The sequence below is a fragment of the Neophocaena asiaeorientalis genome, unplaced genomic scaffold (assembly GCF_003031525.2).
Source record: "Neophocaena asiaeorientalis asiaeorientalis breed wild unplaced genomic scaffold, Neophocaena_asiaeorientalis_V1.1 scaffold275, whole genome shotgun sequence".
NCBI lineage: Eukaryota > Metazoa > Chordata > Mammalia > Artiodactyla > Phocoenidae > Neophocaena > Neophocaena asiaeorientalis.
Window position 1 is genome coordinate 8,520,627 of NW_020173679.1, and position 20,010 is coordinate 8,540,636.

Consider the following 20,010-nt stretch of genomic DNA (forward strand, 5'->3'; position numbering starts at 1 on the left):
CATATAAGTACATGTCAAAGACATGTCAAATATCATGTCAAAGACATGATATTTCATGTCAAAGACACGATATTTGTCTTTGACTTACTTCACTCAGTATGACAGTCTCTGGGCTCATCCATGTTGCTGTAAATGGCATTATTTCGTTCTTTTTTTATGGCTGAGTACTATTCCATTGTATATATACACTGCATCTTCTTTATTCATGCTTCTGTCAGTGGACATTTAGGTTGCTTCCATGTCCTGGCTGTTGTAAATAGTGCTGCAGTGAACACTGGGGTGCATGTATCTTTTCAAATTGTGGTTTTCTCCAGGGAAGTATTCAGTTTTAGAAAAAAATTAAGAGTAATACAAAATGTATTTTACAAAGTCAGAGGAAACTAATGCTGTATTAGCTAAAACCATTACCAGGAATAACCTCAGCTGAAAAGGAGAGCTGTGTATAAATTTCATGCAGTGTAACTTTGGTTGATTAAAAAGTTTCCTTTTTTGGTTAAAAAAAAATCGCCAGGTGTTTTTGGTTTGCTTTTTGTTTTACACTTAACAGTATCACTCTGTATAATGCTACTTCTCTCTTTTCTTTTGCCAAATAAAGGGGATAAAATGAGGCCAACGCAGGGTCTGAGGCTGTAGGGATCTCCTTTTGCTGTAGGTTGTATTCAGGAAGATGATGAGAGGGAGGTCGTCATGGAAACACCTCCTGAGTCTCCTAAGCTCTGGTCTTTCTGCCCTCGCAGTTATTTCTAAAACATAGCTACTGCTTATGATTAACTTATCAGCAAGTGTTTGTTGAACGCCCGTGTGTCAGGCATAGAGTGGGCCCTTCGCTTACCTCATTTATAATCCTCCAAACAAGGTTATGGAAGGTGGTCTCATCCCCCACTTAGGATGAAGAAGTAGGTACAGGATGGTTAAATAATCTGCCCCTAGTTACAGAGGGAGTGAGAAACAGAATTTATTCATTAACTAAGTTCTGTCTGATCCCAAAGTTCCTGCCTTTTCTGCCAGACCACATTGTTTATAGCTTTTAACAGCTTCTTACTGTCTTAAAGAATTGAGAGAGCTCATTGGTGTAGCACAGAAGAGGGATGCTCCCCATGTTACCCTAAAATCACAGACCAAGCCCCCGTCCAGCTGTACCTCCTTATATGCTTAGAGCCATGCGTTCATCGCAGTCTTGCTAGTCCCAGAATGAGCCACATCTTTCTCTACCTTTCTACCTTATATGTATTTTTTATAACTATTTTTAAATCGAAGTATAATTTACAATGTTGTGTTAGTTTCAGGTATACAGCAAAGTGATTCAGTTATATATATGTGTGTGTGTATGTGTGTGTATATATATATATATGTTCTTTTTCAGATTCTTTTCCATTATAAGTTATTACAAGATATTGAATATAGTTCCCTGTGCTATATAGTAGGCCCTTGTTGTTTCTCTATTTTATATATAGTAGTGTGTATCTGTTAATCCCAAGCTCCTGATTTATCCCTCCCCTCGTTCCCCTTTGGTGTAACCATAAGTTTGTTTTCTGTCTGTGAGTCTATTTCTGTTTTATAAATAAGTTCATTTGTATAATTTTTTAAGATTCCACATATAAGCGATAGCATATGATACTTGTCTTTGTCTGACTTACCTCACTAAGTATGATCATCTCTGGGTTCATCTATGTTGCTGCAAATGGCATGATTTCATTCTTTTTTATGGCTGAGTAATATTCCATTGTATATATACACCACATCTTCTTTATCCATTCACATATCCATGGACATTTAGGTTGCTTCCATGTCTTGGCTATTGTAAATAGTGGCCCTGTGAACATTGATATGCCTGTATCTTTTCAAATTAGAGTTTTCTCCGGATATATGCCCAGGAGTGGGATTGCCGGATCATATGGCAACTCTCTTTTTAGCTTTTTAAGAAACGCTTATATGTATTCTTATTCTGTTTAAAATACTCCCTCACAGCTGAGAAACCTCACTTACCCTTTTAGGGGTGTCCCTGGGGCTGTCTCCACTTGTACTTCTGGTAGTCCCTAGAGTTGACCTCAGATATTTCCAGCTCTCTTTCCAGACACGTAGAATGGCACTTCCCCACCCTGGGGAATTTGGGTGAGGCTGTGTGACTAGTTCTGGCCATGAATTAGGAGCAAAAGTGACTTGTGTCCCTTTTGGGTGGAAGGTTCAGCTCCCACCGGGAGGCCCTCCAGAGCTCTCTCTTTCCCTCTAGCAAGGGGCGTGGCCACATTTGGGATGGTGGCTCCTTGGTCATCTTGGTCCCTGCTGATTGATGAAGTTCCTGGCACACCTCATAACCCCTTAGTTGTAGCCACATCATTTAGAATGTAGACGGTCTTTGACATGATTGTGTTCTCCAGAGATTGTGCCACGATTCCCCGAGAGCCCAGCACCTTGCCGTGTGCTTATGTGTAGCAGGTGTTCAGGGAAGATCTCTTGGAACAAACTCCAAGTCAGTGGTGATGTGAAGCTGAAAGGACCTTTGATGTTAAGCTGCTTTGAAGAATCAGGGATGGTCAGATCTAAATAAGAGTATTCAACCGGGACAGTACTGAGAGAGTCCCAGAGAATGTATGCTTTTTTATATTTTGCTTTGGGCCCTATGAATATTTTATTATAGTTTTCGAGAAAAAAATCGGCTGGAGATTTTATACGCATATAATTTAAGACACTTTTCTATACATACCATCTTTAACAAAGGGCCTGCTGACTCAGATTACATTCTGCTCCTTTGGTACGTAAAGAGCTAGATTTTTAATCGAAGCCCGGTAATTTGCAGCATGGACTCGGAGGCACCTGTCGCCACCTAGTGTCAGTGTTCCTTAATTGCAGATTGAGGTTAAACACTGAATCTGCAAACAAAACATGGAACAGCATCTAAGATATACCAGCAAAATGCCTATAATCCCTTAAAACTAAGTCACCTGTCATTATTTATTATGATATCAATATTGGCCCGATATGACCAAGCTAAGTGTTCTGGAATGCGGAGGGGCAAACTGGATTGATGTCAAGGCCACTGCACACAGGCTTTGGAACCACCTTGCCTGAGTCTGTGATTTGTGTGTCCTAGGTAAGGGGCCATCCTCTCTTTAGTCCAGAGAGTTGGGATGTACTTAGGGAGATGAAAGTTTTATATTTCAAGTTAATCCTGAAATTGACTCTTATATTCTTTTTATTTTGATTTTTAAATTGGTGGCAATTTCTAATGATTAAAGTCTACCACAGCCACCGAAACTAGCCGTGTCCTAAAATGATAGGTGTGTTCCCCAGGTATAGCCTACATTTATAGGGTTGATTGCTAACCTTGTTAATTTGATAGGGATGCATTGAATCTGTAGACTGCCTTGGATAGTAGAGTCATTTTGTCCATATTGAATCCTCCAATCCAAGAACATGGTATGTCTCTCCATCTTGTTTGTGTCATCTTCAGTTTCTTTCATCAGTGTCTTTTAGTTTTCTGAGTACAGGTCTTTTGCCTCCTTAGGTAGGTTTATTCCTAGGTATTTTATTCTTTTTGATGCAGTGGTAGATGGGAGTATGTCCTTAATTTCTCTTTCTGTTCTTTTGTTGTTAGTGTATAGAAATGCAACAGATTTCTGTGTATTAATTTTGTATCCAGCAACTTTACCAAATTCATTGATGAGCTCTAGTAGTTTTCTGGTAGCGTCTTCAGGATTTTCTATGTATAGTATCATGTCATCTGCAAACAGTGACAGTGTTGCTTCTTTTCCAATTTGGATTCCTTTTATTTCTTTTTCTTCTCTGATTGCCGTGGCTAGGACTTCCAATACAATAAGAGTGGCGAGAGTGGACATCCTTGTCTTGTTCCTGATCTTAGTGGAAATGCTTTCAGTTTTTCACCATTGAGTATGATGTTTGCTGTGGGTTTGTCATATATGGCCTTTATTATGTGGCGGTAGGTTCCCTCTGTGCCCACTTTCTGGAGAGGTGTTTTTCTTTTTTTATTTATTTTTGGCTGTGCGTGGGCTTTCTCTAGTTGTGAGTGGGGGCTACTCTTTGTTGCGGTGCACAGGCTTCATTGCGGTGGCTTCTTTTGTTGTGGAGCACGGGCTCTAGGCGTGTGGGCTTCAGTAGTTGTGGCACGCAGGATCAGTAGTTGTGGCTCACAGGCTCTAGAGCGCAGGCTCAGTAGTTGTACACGGGCTTAGTTGCTCTGCGGTATGTGGGATCTTCCCGGACCAGGGCTTGAACCCGTGTCCCCTGCATTGGCAGGTGGATTCTTAACCACTGCACCACCAGGGAAGCCCTCTGGAGAGTTTTTATCATAAATGGGTGTTGAATTTTATCAAAAGCTTTGTCTGCATCTACTGAGATGATCATATTGTTTAGCCTTGCTATTCTGTGATTTTGGTTAATGCTATGCCATTCAAAACTTAGTTGGCTTTTTTATGATCTAGAATGTAATGAAATGAATTGGGTAAAGACTCTGAACATGGGTGACCTGCTCCTAGACTTATGGCCTGTAGTCTCATGTCTTTCTTTATGACTTTTTTTGGATGATTACAGGAACGTCAGTCATTTGTTTCCATAAATGTTTTATAATGCCAATTGAATGTGATGAAATATTTAAAATATCATTTATTAAATATTTAAAAGCTCAGTCAATGGAACTGGCCAAATCTCTTCATTCTACTGTCAGCTCAAGGAGCAATTTAGAAATTTTGAGTTATAAAATTAGAATAGTGGGGAAAAATAAAAGAACGGGGACCAGCTATTCAGTTATTATTCCCCTTGAACCATTAGCCATTTTCAGCTGCAGGCCTTTCCATTAGGGTAGGCAGAAATGCATCACAGGTTTTCTGCAATTCGCTTTGCCTAGTATTTTTACTTTTCTACTAGGCTAAATAAATCCACTTAGTTTAAGTCTCAGGGGTTTTATGGACTCACATATTGGAATAGTTTTCTTCAGTTTTATTTGATGTGCTTATAATCTTATTAATAAAATCTTAAATGTGAAAATAAATTGGAATTGAATATTGCTGTTAATAGTACATTATCAATAGTGAATTGAACTAATAGCCTCTCTGTTTCAAAATTAGTGACAAACGACGGAGGTTTTGGAGTTTTCTTTGATGGTCTTTTTTTTGTCACAACTCACACACACACACTGTATTTTATTTTTACAAGAGATAAATAAACTGACACCAAGCATTGTAAATGGATGACCACAACAGAATCAACAATGATTGCAATTACCAAACACGAAACACGCTCATACTATGTCTTAATATTGACATTCAGTCCAGGAATCCTCCACTGTAACAGCTCCTTTACTTTTGGAGTACTTTCTTTAAAATGGCCTGTTTATCTGTATTAGGTCTGTAACTCCAGGCAGTGTTCCAGCCTCTCTCGTAGGATAGTTTAACAAGGCCTGGAGAGGACGGGACTTTCAGCAGTTAGGGAAAACATTCAACCTGATTGCAAAGCGAGGCTCTTTTCTGTGCTCACTGGAGCCCTCTCAGCTCAAAGGCTGCAGCCAGCTGTGCGGCCCGTGCAGAGCACTGTGCCAGTTAACTTACTACTGTCCTGGGCGGTATTTCAGAAGGAGAAGGGCAGGTGTACCACAACCAGCTGAACTCTCTCCACCAAATCTCTTGTCCCGGGAGCAGCTCTTGTGAGGGGAGATGTTTTCCAGAGGCACTATAAACTTTTGGCCCTTGTGACCTGGATTTGGGCTCAGCTTACTTTCCAGGCAGACCCCTTGGTATTTTGATGTATGCGATGCCTCCGGATTCTTGTCTCCTTTGCTTAGAACATCCACCTTCCAGAAACAAAAAATAAAAAACATCTTCCCAATGTCTAAAACACCAAATCGTACCTTTTTTTTTTTTTTTTTAAATCCTCAGCACCAAAACTTTCTTCTCTGTGAGAGAATTTATAAACCAGGGCACTGATTTTATTTGTACTCTACATGGGGTTCCTTATATACTCACTTACCAGCTATTTCCTGAGGAGTGAGATGCTATTGTGGCCCGAGGTATGGGAATTAGCAGAGAACAAAGGTCACACCCTCCTGGAATCTCTGGTTTTGTACCAGTATGTGTGCAGGAGAAGTAACAACACAACCCCTTTGTGGCATCTACTGAGCACCCGACACTGTCCTGAGCATTTTACACATGACTGGTTTGATCACACAGGAACCTACCAGGTGGGTACTGTTGCTGTCCCCAGTTTACGGGTGAGGAAACTGAGGCCAAGGGAAGCCAGGTAATCTGCCCCACGTCCCAGGTTGACTGCCTGTGGTCGGGAGGAGTAGCAGAGAAAAGAAGAAGGAAGTGGGGGGCTAGAGGGCAGAGCAGCAGATGCAGTTATAATTGGAGAAGGAAACATTTGAAGAGGCCTGAAGTGAGGGACCTTGTCAGGACATTTGAGAGGTCAAAGCTATTTTATTTTATTATTATTTTTTTTTGTGGTACGCGGGCCTCTCACTGTTGTGGCCTCTCCCGTTGCGGAGCACAGGCTCCGGACGCGCGCAGGCTCAGCGGCCATGGCTCACGGGCCCAGCCGCTCTGCGGCATGTGGGATCCTCCCGGACCGGGGCACGAACCCGTGTCCCCTGCATTGGCAGGCGGACCCTCAACCACTGCACCACCAGGGAGGCCCTGTAACCATTTTTAAGTGTGCAAGTCAGTAGTGTTGAGTTTGTTCTTTCATACTGTTGTGCAGCCAACTCCTGGAACTCTTTTCGTCTTGCAAAACCGAAACTCTGTACTCTTTAACCAACTCCCCGTGGGTCTGGGTTTACTTCGAAAATGAAGGCAGAAGGATTTGCTCTTGGCTTGGATGCAGCATGTGTAAAATGTCTGGTGGATGCGTCATTAAGTAGAGAGATGGTAGCTTTTTTTTCCGCCTTGCAGGCATAGGCCTACACACGCCTGCCCGTTTGGGATTTCACATGTGAGCGCACTGCTCCTCCAATAGGTCACGAGGGAGTTAAGTGCAGGTGAGGCTCAGGTGCTTCTGACCCTCACCTTCTCCCATCATCACATGACAGCAAAAAAAGTAGTATCACATCATGGTCACATTGTATTAAAGATGGTTAAACATTTAAATTTATTTTCAGTTACTTCTGGGTTGACTTAAACTTACTGAAGAGAATCTGGGTAGCTAATTCAAGAAATAGGCACCAACTATGTGGAAATAAAGTTTCATAACATCCCTTTTAATCAGATCAGCTTCAGGAGTCTTCCGTGGTTAATTACATAGCCTGAGGTTATAATGTGAACATTCAGAAGGTGAAAGTAAAAGGAAAATGGAAAGGTTCCAACTGTGAGATGAGCCCAAAACAAGCTGGTGGAGATAGGAACCCCGGGGAGGGGCTTGGTGGCCACAACCAGGGAAAGTCGCAGCACAGACCCCCCCCCCCCCCCGCCCGGGGCAAAGCCCGGGGCAGAACGAAATGGACAGAAACTACAAATTCATTTTCTCAGGTAAGCAGACTGCCAGAGCAGATGTTCTTACCTTAGGAAAAACACTTCTCCAATTATCTACCCCAGCCCTGTGGGTTGTGGGGTGTCCCTGGTTCATAAAAGAGGAAATTGAGATCAGGAGAGGTCAGTTATATGCTCCAGGTCACGCAGCAAATAACAGAGGAGAGCTGGACTCTGAGTGCAAGCTGGCCCGATCCCAAAGGGGTTTTTTTTTTTTTTTTGGCTGCGCTGGGTCTTCGTTGCTGCGCGCAGGCTTTCTCTAGTTGTGGCGAGTGGGGGCCACTCTTCGTTGCGGTGCATGGGCTTCTCATTGCGGTGGCTTCTCTTGTTGCGGAGCATGGGCTTTAGGCGCGGAGGCTTCAGTAGTTGTAGCACGCGGGCTCGGTAGTTGTGGCTTGCGGGCTCTGGAGCGCAGGCTCAGTAGTTGTCGCGCATGGGCTTAGTTGCTCCGCAGCATGTGGGATCTTCCCGGACCGGGGCACGAACCCATGTCCCCTGCATTGGCAGGCGGACTCTCAACCACTGCGCCACCAAGGAAGCCCTTATTTTCTTTTAATACCTCATATTTGTAATTTTATATTCATAAGTCTTGTTTCACCTCTTTTATGTTTTTGTTTGTAATGCTAATTTTAAATAAATAATGTATTATTATTGTTATAAAGAAATAACATTTTTAAATTGAAGTATAGTTGATTTACAGTATTAGTTTCAGGTGTACAACATAGTGGTTCAGTAATTTTTAGATTACACTCCTTTAAAGATTATACTCCTAGGGACTTCCCTGATGGTGCAGTAGTTAATAATCCACCTGCCAATGCAGGGGACACGGGTTTGAGCCCTGGTCGGGGAAGATCCCACATGCTGCGGAGCAACTAAGCCCGTGTGCCGCAACTGCCGAGCCTGTGCTCTAGAGCCCGCGAGCCACAACTGCTGAGCCCGTGCTCCACAATGAGAAGCCATCGCAGTGAGAAGCCTATGCACTGCAACGAAGAATAGCCCCTGCTTGCCACAACTAGAGAGAGCCTGCACACAGCAACGAAGACCCCAAAGCAGCCAAAAATAAATAAATAAATTAAAAAAATAAAGTTTCACCTAATAATGGCTATATTTCTCTGTGCCGTACAATATATTCTTGTTGTGTATCTATTTTATACGTAGTAGTTTGTATGTCTTTAAAAAAATTTTTTTTTGAAGTATGGTTGATTTACAATGTGTTAGTTTCTGGTATACAGCAAAGTGATTCTGTCTTTATATATATATATATATAAAATGTATATATATATATATATATATTCTTTATATATTAGGTTGGCCAAGAAGTTCATTCGGGGTTTTCCATAACATCTTACAGAAAAATCCATACAAACTTTTTGTCCAAACAAATATATTATTCTTTCTCAGATTCTTTTCCATTATAGTTTATTAGAAGATACTGAATATAGTTCCCTGTGCTATGCAGTAGGACCTTGTTTAGTTTGTATCTCTTAATCCAAGAAACAACATATTTTATTTGTAACTTTTCTAAGAGAGGCAGAAAACAGAGATAGTAAGATATGATACCGTCCATAACCATCAGTCTTTTTTCTTTCTTTCAATTTCTAGAGCAATTTATTTCTTATTTTTGGTTGCTTCATGGCCTCAGATAATTTCTACATCACTTTAGAATTTCATCCCATTTGGGCGTTGATACCAAACTTGGCCACAAAAAATAGCAGTGTGGCCTTCCGAACTCATGAGAGTTTTATTGTTTTAATAATGGATGTGTGTCTTCAAAAGAAGTCGAGTTGAAAATAGTAATTCTAACCTGGCCTATGTCCTTTCTCCTTTTTCTATTTTTGAACACAGTCAACAAGCACAAGCCGTGGCTGGAGCCCACGTATCACGGCTTAGTTACGGAGAGTGACAGCACCGTGCTCCTCGACCCGCCACTGATCGCCCTGGACAAAGATGCACCTCTACGCTTTGCAGGTACCAGCGTGTCTTTGTTCACTCCCCATGAGCTTGGGCTTGTGGGAAGCATTTCACACATCCCCTTTGGGTTGTTTCTGAGCCTTTCTGAGAATGTCTTGATAGCGAAGGGTTGTGTGTGGCCCCCATGTACCATTTTTTTCCTTTTAATTTTAAGAGTTGGGGTACCTGACCCCCCCAAAAAGCCTGTACTTGTTGAAAAGCAAAATATTTAATTGCATCACTGTGTTCCTTGTCTGGATGTAACCAGAGAGAGAGCATCTAGACCAGTGCATCTCAAACTTCAGCATTCATGCAGAGCACAGGGATCGTGTTAAAATGCAACCTTAAAAAAAAAAAATGCAAGTTTAGATACAGTGGGTCTGGGAGGACCTGGGATTCTGCCTTTCTAACCTGTTCCCTGGTGCTACTGGTCCATGCACGGCGAGGATCTAGGTAATTACAGCTTAAGATTTTCCTTGCACTGCCTAGGTTTCAGTTACCTGAAAAGACTTATTTAAAGGCATTGAACAATCTTTTATAAATGAATTCTTTGGGCTTAGATTTTACTTTCAGTAAATTTTTAACTTGAGTTACTTCATAAGATTGTCAGCTAAGTGTTTATAGGGACAAATCTCTAGGGTTGCTTTGGAGATTTGCTGCTTTGCTAGCATTCAGTAGCACTTTGCAAATCAGAACTGTCCTTGCTTTACGTCGGGGCCATAGTAACTTCCTTAACTGGTGGAGGAACGGGCTGCTTCACCCTTTCTTTGTCAGAATTGACTGTCAATTCTGATAGTCAGAATTGACGTCGCGAAGTTAATCTTTAAAGAGCAGTTTCTGCATGATGTTTCTCCAGAACAAAATTTCTGTTTGTTCTGTTTGCCTCGGGACAAATGAGAAAAATTCAGTAGCTCTTGTAGATCATTCCATACGTTAAATTTAGTATGGTAAATGGCGGCAGTGAATGTGAGGCTGCCTCTGAAGAGCTATTTAAAAAATGAATTTGGGGCTTCCCTGGTGGTGCAGTGGCTGAGAGTCCGCCTGCCGATGCAGGGGACACGGGTTCGTGCCCCGGTCCAGGAAGATCCCACATGCCGCGGAGCGGCTGGGCCCGTAAGCCATGGCCTCTGAGCCTGCATGGCCTGAGCCTGTGCTCTGCAACGGGAGAGGCCACAACAGTGAGAGGCCCGTGTACTGCAAAAATAAAAAAAATAAAAAAAAATAAAATGAATTTGTTCTTCTTTCTGTTCAAGTGCCACATCCCATTTCCAGGAAAGTAACCAGAGAAGCAGCTTATGGTATTGGAGTCAGTTCCAGTTAGTTTTACTTGTTTTTTGGTTTTTAGACAGAAATCCAGTTAGATGGATGGTAGAGGAAGTGCTCTGTGCTAGGCGTACAGTATCTGTCTGGTAGCCAAGGGGATTTTTTTGTTTGTTTGTTCCCCCCCACCCCCGATTTAAAATCATTTTTAGCATTACCTAGTGGTTTCCTCTGTGAATAGCTAGATTTTCGAGTGTTTGCATATACATATATATACACACTTTGCATGCAACACCTTTGGTTATTATATGCAGTTCCTCCTTATGGGTGTGATGTTTCAGTGCCTTGTAAATAACCTTAATGGGGTTATCTAGCTCATGTTTCTGAGGGGATTTGTACATCTCTGACATCTCACATATTCTGAGAAGTGATTGCTGTCAGGAGTTTTGTATTTACTCCCCCAGGCCTCTCTTTATGAATTCTCATCTGTGTCCAGTCCTGTTGCTGGTGGAGCTCTGTCCCATTACATCACTCATGATATATAACACTTATAAAGCGTTTTGTGTCCCAGGCACTGTTGTAAGTGCTTTACAAATACGCATTTGTGTTTAATCCACAGCAACCTTTTGAGGTAAGTATGCTTCCTGCCACCCCTGTTTTAAAAAGAGGAAGCCAAGGCACAGAGCTGCTAACTTTGCTCTGGGTCACACAGCTAGTATGTGGCAGAGGCCAGATTCCAACCCAGGCAGGATGGCTCTTCACTCTGATGCTGTATATGGCACCACAGGAAGGTACAAAGGAAGGGAAGTAGGAAATGAAATGTACATTGAATGCTAACTTTGAAGTCATATTAATAAAGTTAACTTAGTTTTTCTTTCTCGTTGGATTTAATTTTATTGGGTCATTTATCAAAACTTAATGTATTACTGTGAATGAAATAATACTTATAAAGTTTTATGTTTTTAGAGATTCTCAGGTATTTTTTTATTGATGTGCCAAAGTTATATATTGGGATTTTAAGAAACGATATAGAGAAGTACTTTAGAGCCAAGTATAGTGGTAACTTGATTGTATTTGCCATAGTGGACAGAAAAAGTAAGTATTTTCCTTCTGGAGATTTTCACAGGGGAGCACAGTTGCTCTTATATTCTTTTTTTAAAAATACAATTCATGTACCATAATGTATACAGTTTTTAAAGTATACAGCTCACTGGTTTTTAGTATATTCATAAGATTGTCCAGCCATCAGCCACTGTCTAGTTCCACAACACTTCATCTCCCCCAAAAGAAACCCTTGCACCTGCTAGCAATCACTCCCCTTGGCAACCACTAGTCTACTACTTGTTTATGGATTTGCCTTTTCTGGATATTTCATATAAATACAACATGTGGCTTTTTGTGACTAGCGTCTTTCACTTAGCATGATGATTTGAAGGTTCACCCATGTTGTGGCATGCCCTTCATTCCTTTTTATTGCCAAATAATATTTCGATGTACGGATGGACTACATTTCCTTCATTCGTCCGTCAGTAATGGGCATGAGAATTGTTTCCACTTTGTAGTGATTGTGAATAATGCTGCTGTGAACATTCGTGTACAAGTTTCTGTGTGGACATCAGTTTTCAGGTCTCTTGGTTATACACCCAGGGGTGGAGTTGATGCTCATCTACTCTTCCTGGAGCATGGTCCTCATCCTACCAAAGTGAGTAGCTGCACAGTCCAGGGAAGGGAACACCTGTCTCCTTCCCTCTTCTGTTGCCATGGTACCCATCCAACTACCCATCCAGCTGCTATACAGAACACTGCCCCCACGAGGCTGTAGCAGACGGGTACGTAGGAAAACAGACCCTAGAGCCAGCAGCCTGTGCTTGAATCCTGGCTCTGAAACTTACTGGCTGTGTGGCTTTGGGCAAATTACGTAACATCTCTGTGCCTCACTTTTCATCTCTTGTAAAATGAGGATAATATCACATACCTTACAGGGTTTGGGGAATATTAACTTATTTATGTATAAATATGAAGAGCTTAAAACAATGCCTGCTATGTAGTAGGTACTGTGTACAGTGTTTGCTGCTGCTGTTATGAACCTTTTAAAAATATTTCTTTACTTAACGTTCTGTGAGAACTGTTTTTCCATCTTTCTCTAATAGTCTTCATAGTGTTCCATTTTCTCACTGATTTCTTAAATAACTTTGGTGTAAAGCAGAGGCTAGGTCTGGAGCCTTATTTTGATCTTAGGTTGGTTTTGGGGGCAACGTTGAGTTTATTTTAACACCATGATGATGGTGGTGGTGGAGGCAGTGGGCACATCTGACATTTATTGAGCTCTTCAGTGTGGCCGAGGGTGTTCTCAGGGCTCTGCACAGTTACTCTGTCTGATTCCTTCCAGCAATCTCACGCGGTGGGTACTCTCATGCCCCCATTTTCCATATGAAGAAACGGAGACTCAGAGCATGCCCGTCAGCAGCATGACTACCGTATTCTCCATTTAATCCCTGGTCCCTAGACCAGCACCTGAGACTAGTTGACGCTTCCATAGATATTTGTAGAAGGAACGAGTGAGTTTGCCCAAGATTGCACAGTTCACAAACAGCCGCGCTGCCTTCGAGCCAGGCGGTCAGACGGCAGCGTGGTTCTTAGTTTCACCGGGTCAGCTCTCGTGATATTGACTTCACCACGTTGTAAACATTCTGGTCCACGGTCTCATCCCATCACAGGACCTGTGTGTGGGTAACCGCCGGCGATTACTCATGCAGCCTCCGAGATAAATACGTGTGTGATGTGGGAAGCCTGGTCACCAGAGTGTTGTAAGTTGTCACTCATCACGTTCATGTGGAGCCCACAGGGTCTGGCCCACATTGTTTTCTTGGGGGTAAAACTAAGAGAATAAAGTCTTGCTATTTGTCATGTATTTTAGGAAATCGAAACGACTCAATTCCTTATTCAGTCCCTTTTCCTTAATCTGCTGAAAGCCTGAGTAGAGGTGAGGGTAAGAACATGTATTGTACGTTTTATATATTTAATGGGGAGTTAAAAGCTGGGACCACTTCACAGGCCACGTTGTTGCTGTTTAGACGGTTACCCCTTCTTCACTGCCTGTATCGGAAGCTGAACACCCTGCACTCCCCACCCCCCTCCCACCCCCTTTTTTTTTTTTTTATCCCCCCGCATCGGCAGGTGGACTCTCAACCACTGCGCCACCAGGGAAGCCCCCCATCCCCCTTTTTGAAGCTCTTCCCTTTAGTAGGTGGTTCCAGAAGCATTCTTTTTCCTGCCTTCCTAGACTGAGTACAGACATTCTACAAGGTTAGTTAAAACAATTATGATACGAATGGAATCCAAAAGAAATTTCAGGGCGAGAACGGGAAGTTTACTTTTGTTGATATTAGAACCAACTCAGATCTGTGCTACTTTTCTCCATAGGGCTTCACTACCACACCTCTCTGCCCAGTTTTGCTTTTTCAGCATGTGCAACTGGGCTGGCATTGTATTTGCAGCAATGAGTTGGATGTGTTAGGTTAAGCCACATGAAAATGCCATTTTTGTATGTTGAAAATGTCAAAATATTTGAAAAAATGGAATGTCAGAAATTTTATGTGATTCAGCCTAGCATAAGGCAATAATCAGCTGAGTAGCAGTTTTAACTAGGTAAGGATCCGGATGTCAGGACAGAAACTTCCTATTAACAGTTACTGACTAGAGTGAACTCATGTTACATGCATTTGCCTCCAGGAAAGGTTTGAGATCAATAATCATTAGATATGAGGTAGCTTTGCTAAGTCTTCCAGAGAATGCAAAAAAGCATTTCTCAAAACACTGATCATCTAGGTGGGAAGGCAAAACCAGCATTGTCAGAGAGTTAAGCAGGGTTGCCGGGATGTTTATAGTTCAGTGTCAGGTGAGAGAGGCAGAGCGGTGTGGACTGGAGTTCATGGAAAGGCAAGGTGATGGGGGTTAAAAAAGGAAAGGGGGGCTTCCCCGGTGGCGCAGTGGTTGAGAATCTGCCTGCCAATGCAGGGGACACGGACTCGAGCCCTGGTCTGGGAGGATCCCAAATGCCACAGAGCGGCTGGGCCCATGAGCCACAACTACTGAGCCTGCGCATCTGGAGCCTGTGCTCCGCAACAAGAGAGGCCGCGATAGTGAGAGGCCCGCGCACCGCGATGAAGCGTGGCCCCCGCTTGCCGCAACTAGAGAACGCCCTCGCACAGAAATGAAAGACTCAACACAGCCAAAAATAAATAAATAAATTTAAAAAAAAAAAAAGGAAAGGAGGTGATTTCCAAAGGTAGGCTTGAGCTCCTGTCAAGGATGGGAAGGAGGTCCAAGGGCAGTGAAGGGCGGAGGAGAGGCTGGGGCAGAGGTGGGAGCTGGCAGGGCTTCCAAAGAGGTGGGTGAATAGTTAGCTCGTGTGGCTTGTGGAGGCGCAGAGGGTTGGAAGTGAGCTCAGGGCTGCACGGTTTCTGTTGTTAAGTTGAATGGACGGGGTGTTACCTTGCACGTGGTTTTCTAATCAAGTTTCTGTCCTGACATCCGGATCCATACTTATTTAAAACGGCTACTCAGCTGATTACTGCTTTATACCAGGCTGAATCACATAAAATTTCTCACATTCCATTTTCTCAAATATTTTGACATTTTCAACATACAAAAATGGCATATTCATGTGGGTTAACCTAATACATTCATCTAGATGGTCCTGGGGCCCATCCGTTGAGTGCAGGTTCCCCTGTTCTACTCTTGCCTGTGTGAGTCTGTACTTGCAGGAGCACAGTTTAGAAATCTGTAACCAGCCCGTGAGGTTTGGAAACCACTGATGGGCCAGTCTCTCAGGTACGCCCTGCAGCCCATCTGCATTGGAGCCACCTGGCAGTGCTTATCAGATTACTGAGCTCTGCCTCGGAGCTGCTGAGCCAGAAGTTCTGGGAATGGGACTCGGCAGACTGCATTTTCAACGAGCTTCTGAGGCAGTTCTTGGCACACTGGAATTTGAGAACCATTGCGGTAGTCTGAGGAGCTTGGAGGGCATAACCCTTGGGTGTATGCTTTTTGTACTTTTAAGGTATCTTGAAAACCTGTTCTGATTAGAGCCACACGTGAGCTTGTTGTAGAAACAAGCCTGGACCAGTAAACAAGGAAGTCAAAAGTCGCCATAAATAAGAGTCAGCCTGGATGTCCAGCTGGTGGGTGTGGAGAGATGCCAAGGAGAGAGAAGGGAGGAGAGTTGGATTAGCGGGGACGTTGTAGTGGACACTTGCTGCTCAGGAAATGTCCATTTTCCCTTAACAGCCCCTGGTCTCTTTCCTGTCGGGTCCAGGTCGGTGGCTCTACAACCCGTCACCCTGCTTTCCCCAGCCAGGCACACGCATGAGCCTAGCAGGGCCGACCGGGTGCTCCCTCTTGGGATGTGAATATAGAGCAGAGGGACAAAGGCGCTGATACCAGGTGTGGTCACATTCATTCCTGTCCAGACCATTTTGCTCTGGGACTGTTGTGGCTCCTCTTTGCTGGTCTCTCAAGCTGCCTTGGTTTCTGACAGTTTCCTAAGTCCCTTTCTTTGGCCTGCAGTCAATTCCATGAGTTCCCAGTGGCTCTTCAGTGAAGGCCCTTTCGCTGAGTTAGCTGGAATGGATATCTGTTGCCACCAGAGGATGGGTTTTTTTTTTTTTTTTTTTTCTTTTTCCCCCGCGTCATGGCTTGTGGGATGTCAGTTCCCTGACCAGGGACCAAACATGTTTTCCCCTGCGGTGAAAGCGTGGAGTCCTAACCACTGGACCTCCAGGGGCTTCCCTGAGCCCTAAGTGTTGGAGTGGCGCCCATGATCTCCATTAGCAGTGCGGTGTGAGGGCAGGACGGCACCAGAGCTGGTGAGGCTGCAGGAGAGGCTCTAGAGACACCCCTCTCGTTTGGGGAAGAGTTTGAGACCAAATTCAGATTTGGAAGAAGACGGAGAAAGAATGCCAGGCCAGCCAGAAACCCAAGGGACAGAAGAGAAAACACTGTCAGCCAGGAACCTGGATGCAGCTGGATGGCGAGAAGTCATATCTCTACTTTGCTGGGTTCACCCATTGTTATATTTTTATGTTTTGCTTTTTAAAAATTCTTTTGACTATTTTAGATGACCTAAAGGCAATGAAGAGTGGAGAGAGACAAGGGAGGGTTTGGTGCATTCTGAGGCCATCACAGCTAGAGGGGTCGTCCAGGAAACCTGGTGGGGCATTTCAGATATGACGGGATTCATCTAGCGGAGCAATGGTACGTGGTCTGGATTGAGTGGGAAGGAACAGGACAGAAAGAAAACAATACGAGAGGTGATTTTGAGGGGTCCTTCTTTGCTGAGGTTGGGAGAAGGCTGAGGATGCAGAGGGCAGAGGTGCACTTTCTGTGTCATCCCCATGGTGCAGCTCCACCTGATACATGCGGCTCCCACGTAACCACGTGTATGTAACGGTCATACGTGTGTCACTAGGAGAACGGTACGCACAAGTGTGAAGGAGAGGGGAGGAGAATGAATCAACGACCACTTGAAAGTTTAGAAAGGTCAGCTCCCAGGAGAATTATTGACAGAAATTGGTCCCTGGTTTGGAGGAGGAAAATCATAAACTGAACGAGAGGCAGTAGGACACTCCCTATGAAAATGTCCAAGGGATTATTGTTCATTTTGTTGGCTGTGTAATGTGATTGTAGTTACGTTAAAGAGAAAGGTCTTTATCTGCATCCAGTGAATGTTGTATGGATGAAAGAGATTCATGTGGGGCTTTAAAATCCTCCAACAAACAAACAAGCGAGAAGTTTGCTTGGGGTAAACAGGCCAAACACCTTTTTCGTGAATCTTCTCCTCTTTTCTCTGCACCTCAGTTCCCTAAAGGGCACCGTCAGCTGAAAACCCGGGTGTTCCTCCCAACCCTCTCACTCTCTCTGCCCAGTGGGCTGCAAGGTCCTGTCCATCCTCCTGAAATCCCTTAAATATTTCCTGCTGACACCGCCTTAGTCTAGCCCTCGTCAGATCTCATCTGAAATACTGCAGTTGCTTTCACTCATTCACTCGCCCCTCGCCTGCTCCAGTCGGATCCGTCTTCCTCATTAGAATCGGGGTCCCTGGTTGGACGAGTAGATGGACCCCGAGAAATGCGTGTACTGGCCAGTGTGCAGACGATGGCTTAGAAGACCCAGCAGAGACACGAAGGCCACGCAGGGGGTACGGAAAGCCCAGGTCTGCCCGGGGTGGACTTCATGCTGCCCCTGTTGCATCAGGCTGCCAGCCGGCGAGATGGTTTTTAAGTCATTCCAGGCAAAAGGACCCAGTTGACCTAGCTGCGTAAGGAGCACCGTGGATCTGAGGCACCAGATCCTAACGATGTAGCCCATTTGAGTAGTGACTTAGGTACAGTCGGTGGGGTATGTGGCGAAGGTAGCACGTGTACATTTTTGCTGTTCTCGTTGTAAATAGTTCCTGTCTTCTAGAGAGCAGCCTGGAAATACCTGAGTTTCAGAATAACGTCTATTCTTATTTGATATTCATCCGTTTGAGGTGTTATTCCGTAACAAATCCTGGTAGAGGCACGTGTTCAAAGCGGAAGTACAACCCCCCATTCCTCCCTCCGGACCTTCCTTCCGTGGTTTCTCCCCATGTCGGCTGAAGGCGACTTCATCCTTTGCAGTTTCTCACTCAGAATCCCTCAGCCTTGGCCTTACTTTCAAAACCCATCTGACCACTTCCCAGCGTCCCATGTCCTCCCTGCTCTGTCCTTCAGCATCTCTGCCTGGGTCACTCCAGTATCTCCACCTTTGCCCTCTGACAGACTTATTTTCGGCACAGCAATCAGATGGATTCTTTCAGACTGTGAGCCGTATTTATTTATTTCTCTGCTCAGAACTCTCCAGTCATGCCCTCCTCACTTGGGGGAGAAGCAGCAATTGTGTAGTAGCTGCCGTAGCTTCAGGTTGCTAGTCTGTATCTCACCTCATCTTTTGTCCTCCCCTGTGCTCAGCCACTGAGCAGCACACGCCTCCTTGTTCCTGAGCCGGGCCAGGCCCAGGTCTGCCTCAGGACCTTTGCACTCACTGTTCCCTCTCTGTGGAACTCTTCCCCAGCTGAGCGTGTGGTGTGCTCCCTTAGTTTCCTCTGGTTTCTACTCGGACGTTACCTTATCAACACAGCCTTCCCCGGACACCTGAAGTATCGACTGGAAACACCCCGGTGCCTTCCTACCCTCGGAGTCCTCCCTCCCCCTCCTCCTAGCCTGATAGCCCGAAGGAGTGACTGAGGGAGTTTCAGCTTTTGGCAAACAGTTCCACTCTCCTCATAATCTCAGAAACAGTCTCAAGGACATTGCCCAAATGATGGGTGTCTTTAAACTCTTACTCAGCAATGCACCAAGTAGGCGGCATCACCCAGGTCAGACGCTTCGTCCCAGGGTCTTAAATCTCACTTCCCTACACAGCCGCCTTGTCGGCAAAGCACGTGCTGTCGCGGTGAGCGATGTGGGGCGGCCTCACCGTTTTCTCTTCGGAACAGCAAACTCCAAGTCAAAAACCGAGACGTTACCTGTGAATTCAAGCAGGGCAACCTGATTTACCCTAACGTGTCCTATGCTGTGTTAGTATACACCCGAAAAGTGTGAATGCAAGCTAGTGACTTAGCGTTGTGGAAAACAGTTGGACGCAGCTGGTATCCAGCAGTTGTGCTCATGGTGGATTCCAGAGCACTGATCAGCCAGCCTTTCTGTCAAAAGCTGGTAGTGAGATTCCGAGGCTTTGCAGCCCACAGGGTCTCTTTGGCAGTGACCCAACTGTGCCACTATCGGGGGAGGGGAAAGCAGCCCTAGACAAGACATTAGTAGGTCTGTATCCTGATAAAACATTACTTATGGACACTGAAGTTTGAATTTCATGTAATTTTCTCGTGTCCTGAAGTGATACACAGGAGCCATTTTCAGCTCGCAGGCCGTTCAAAGTCGTGCCCTGGCTGGACGTGACCTGCGGGTTTGCCCCCACCACTCCGAGCAGTGCTGTCCCGTAGAGCTTGTGATGGTGGTGGGATTCCCTGTCCACGTCTCCATTCAGTAGTTACTAGTCACGTGTGCCCGTTGAGCTCTTGAAATGCAGCCACTGCGACCGAGGAACTGAGTTTTTAATATCACGCACTAAAATACGAATTTTAGTTCAATTTTTAGCGGCCCCACGTGGCTAGTGGCTGCGGTACCGGGCAGCACAGATCTGGAGAGAGCCTGTGTATGTGCCCAGGAAGCAGGACAGAAGGACCCACCGTAGCCTTGTTCACACACAGCAAAGCACTGGAGTTACGGTGTGTTCACACAATGGGAAA

General features: G+C 44.5%; 1 protein-coding gene across 1 annotated transcript in view; it reads left to right on the top strand.

Moving 5' to 3' along the window:
- Window positions 1-7,441: 7,441 nt before the first annotated feature.
- The window catches only part of CLSTN1 (calsyntenin 1), a 41,371-nt gene continuing 28,802 nt past the window's right edge, over window positions 7,442-20,010 (top strand). The window contains exons 1-2 of the mRNA XM_024750013.1: window positions 7,442-7,472; window positions 9,318-9,440. Coding sequence (XP_024605781.1) covers window positions 7,442-7,472; window positions 9,318-9,440 — 154 coding nt within the window. The remainder of the gene's footprint in view (window positions 7,473-9,317; window positions 9,441-20,010) is intronic.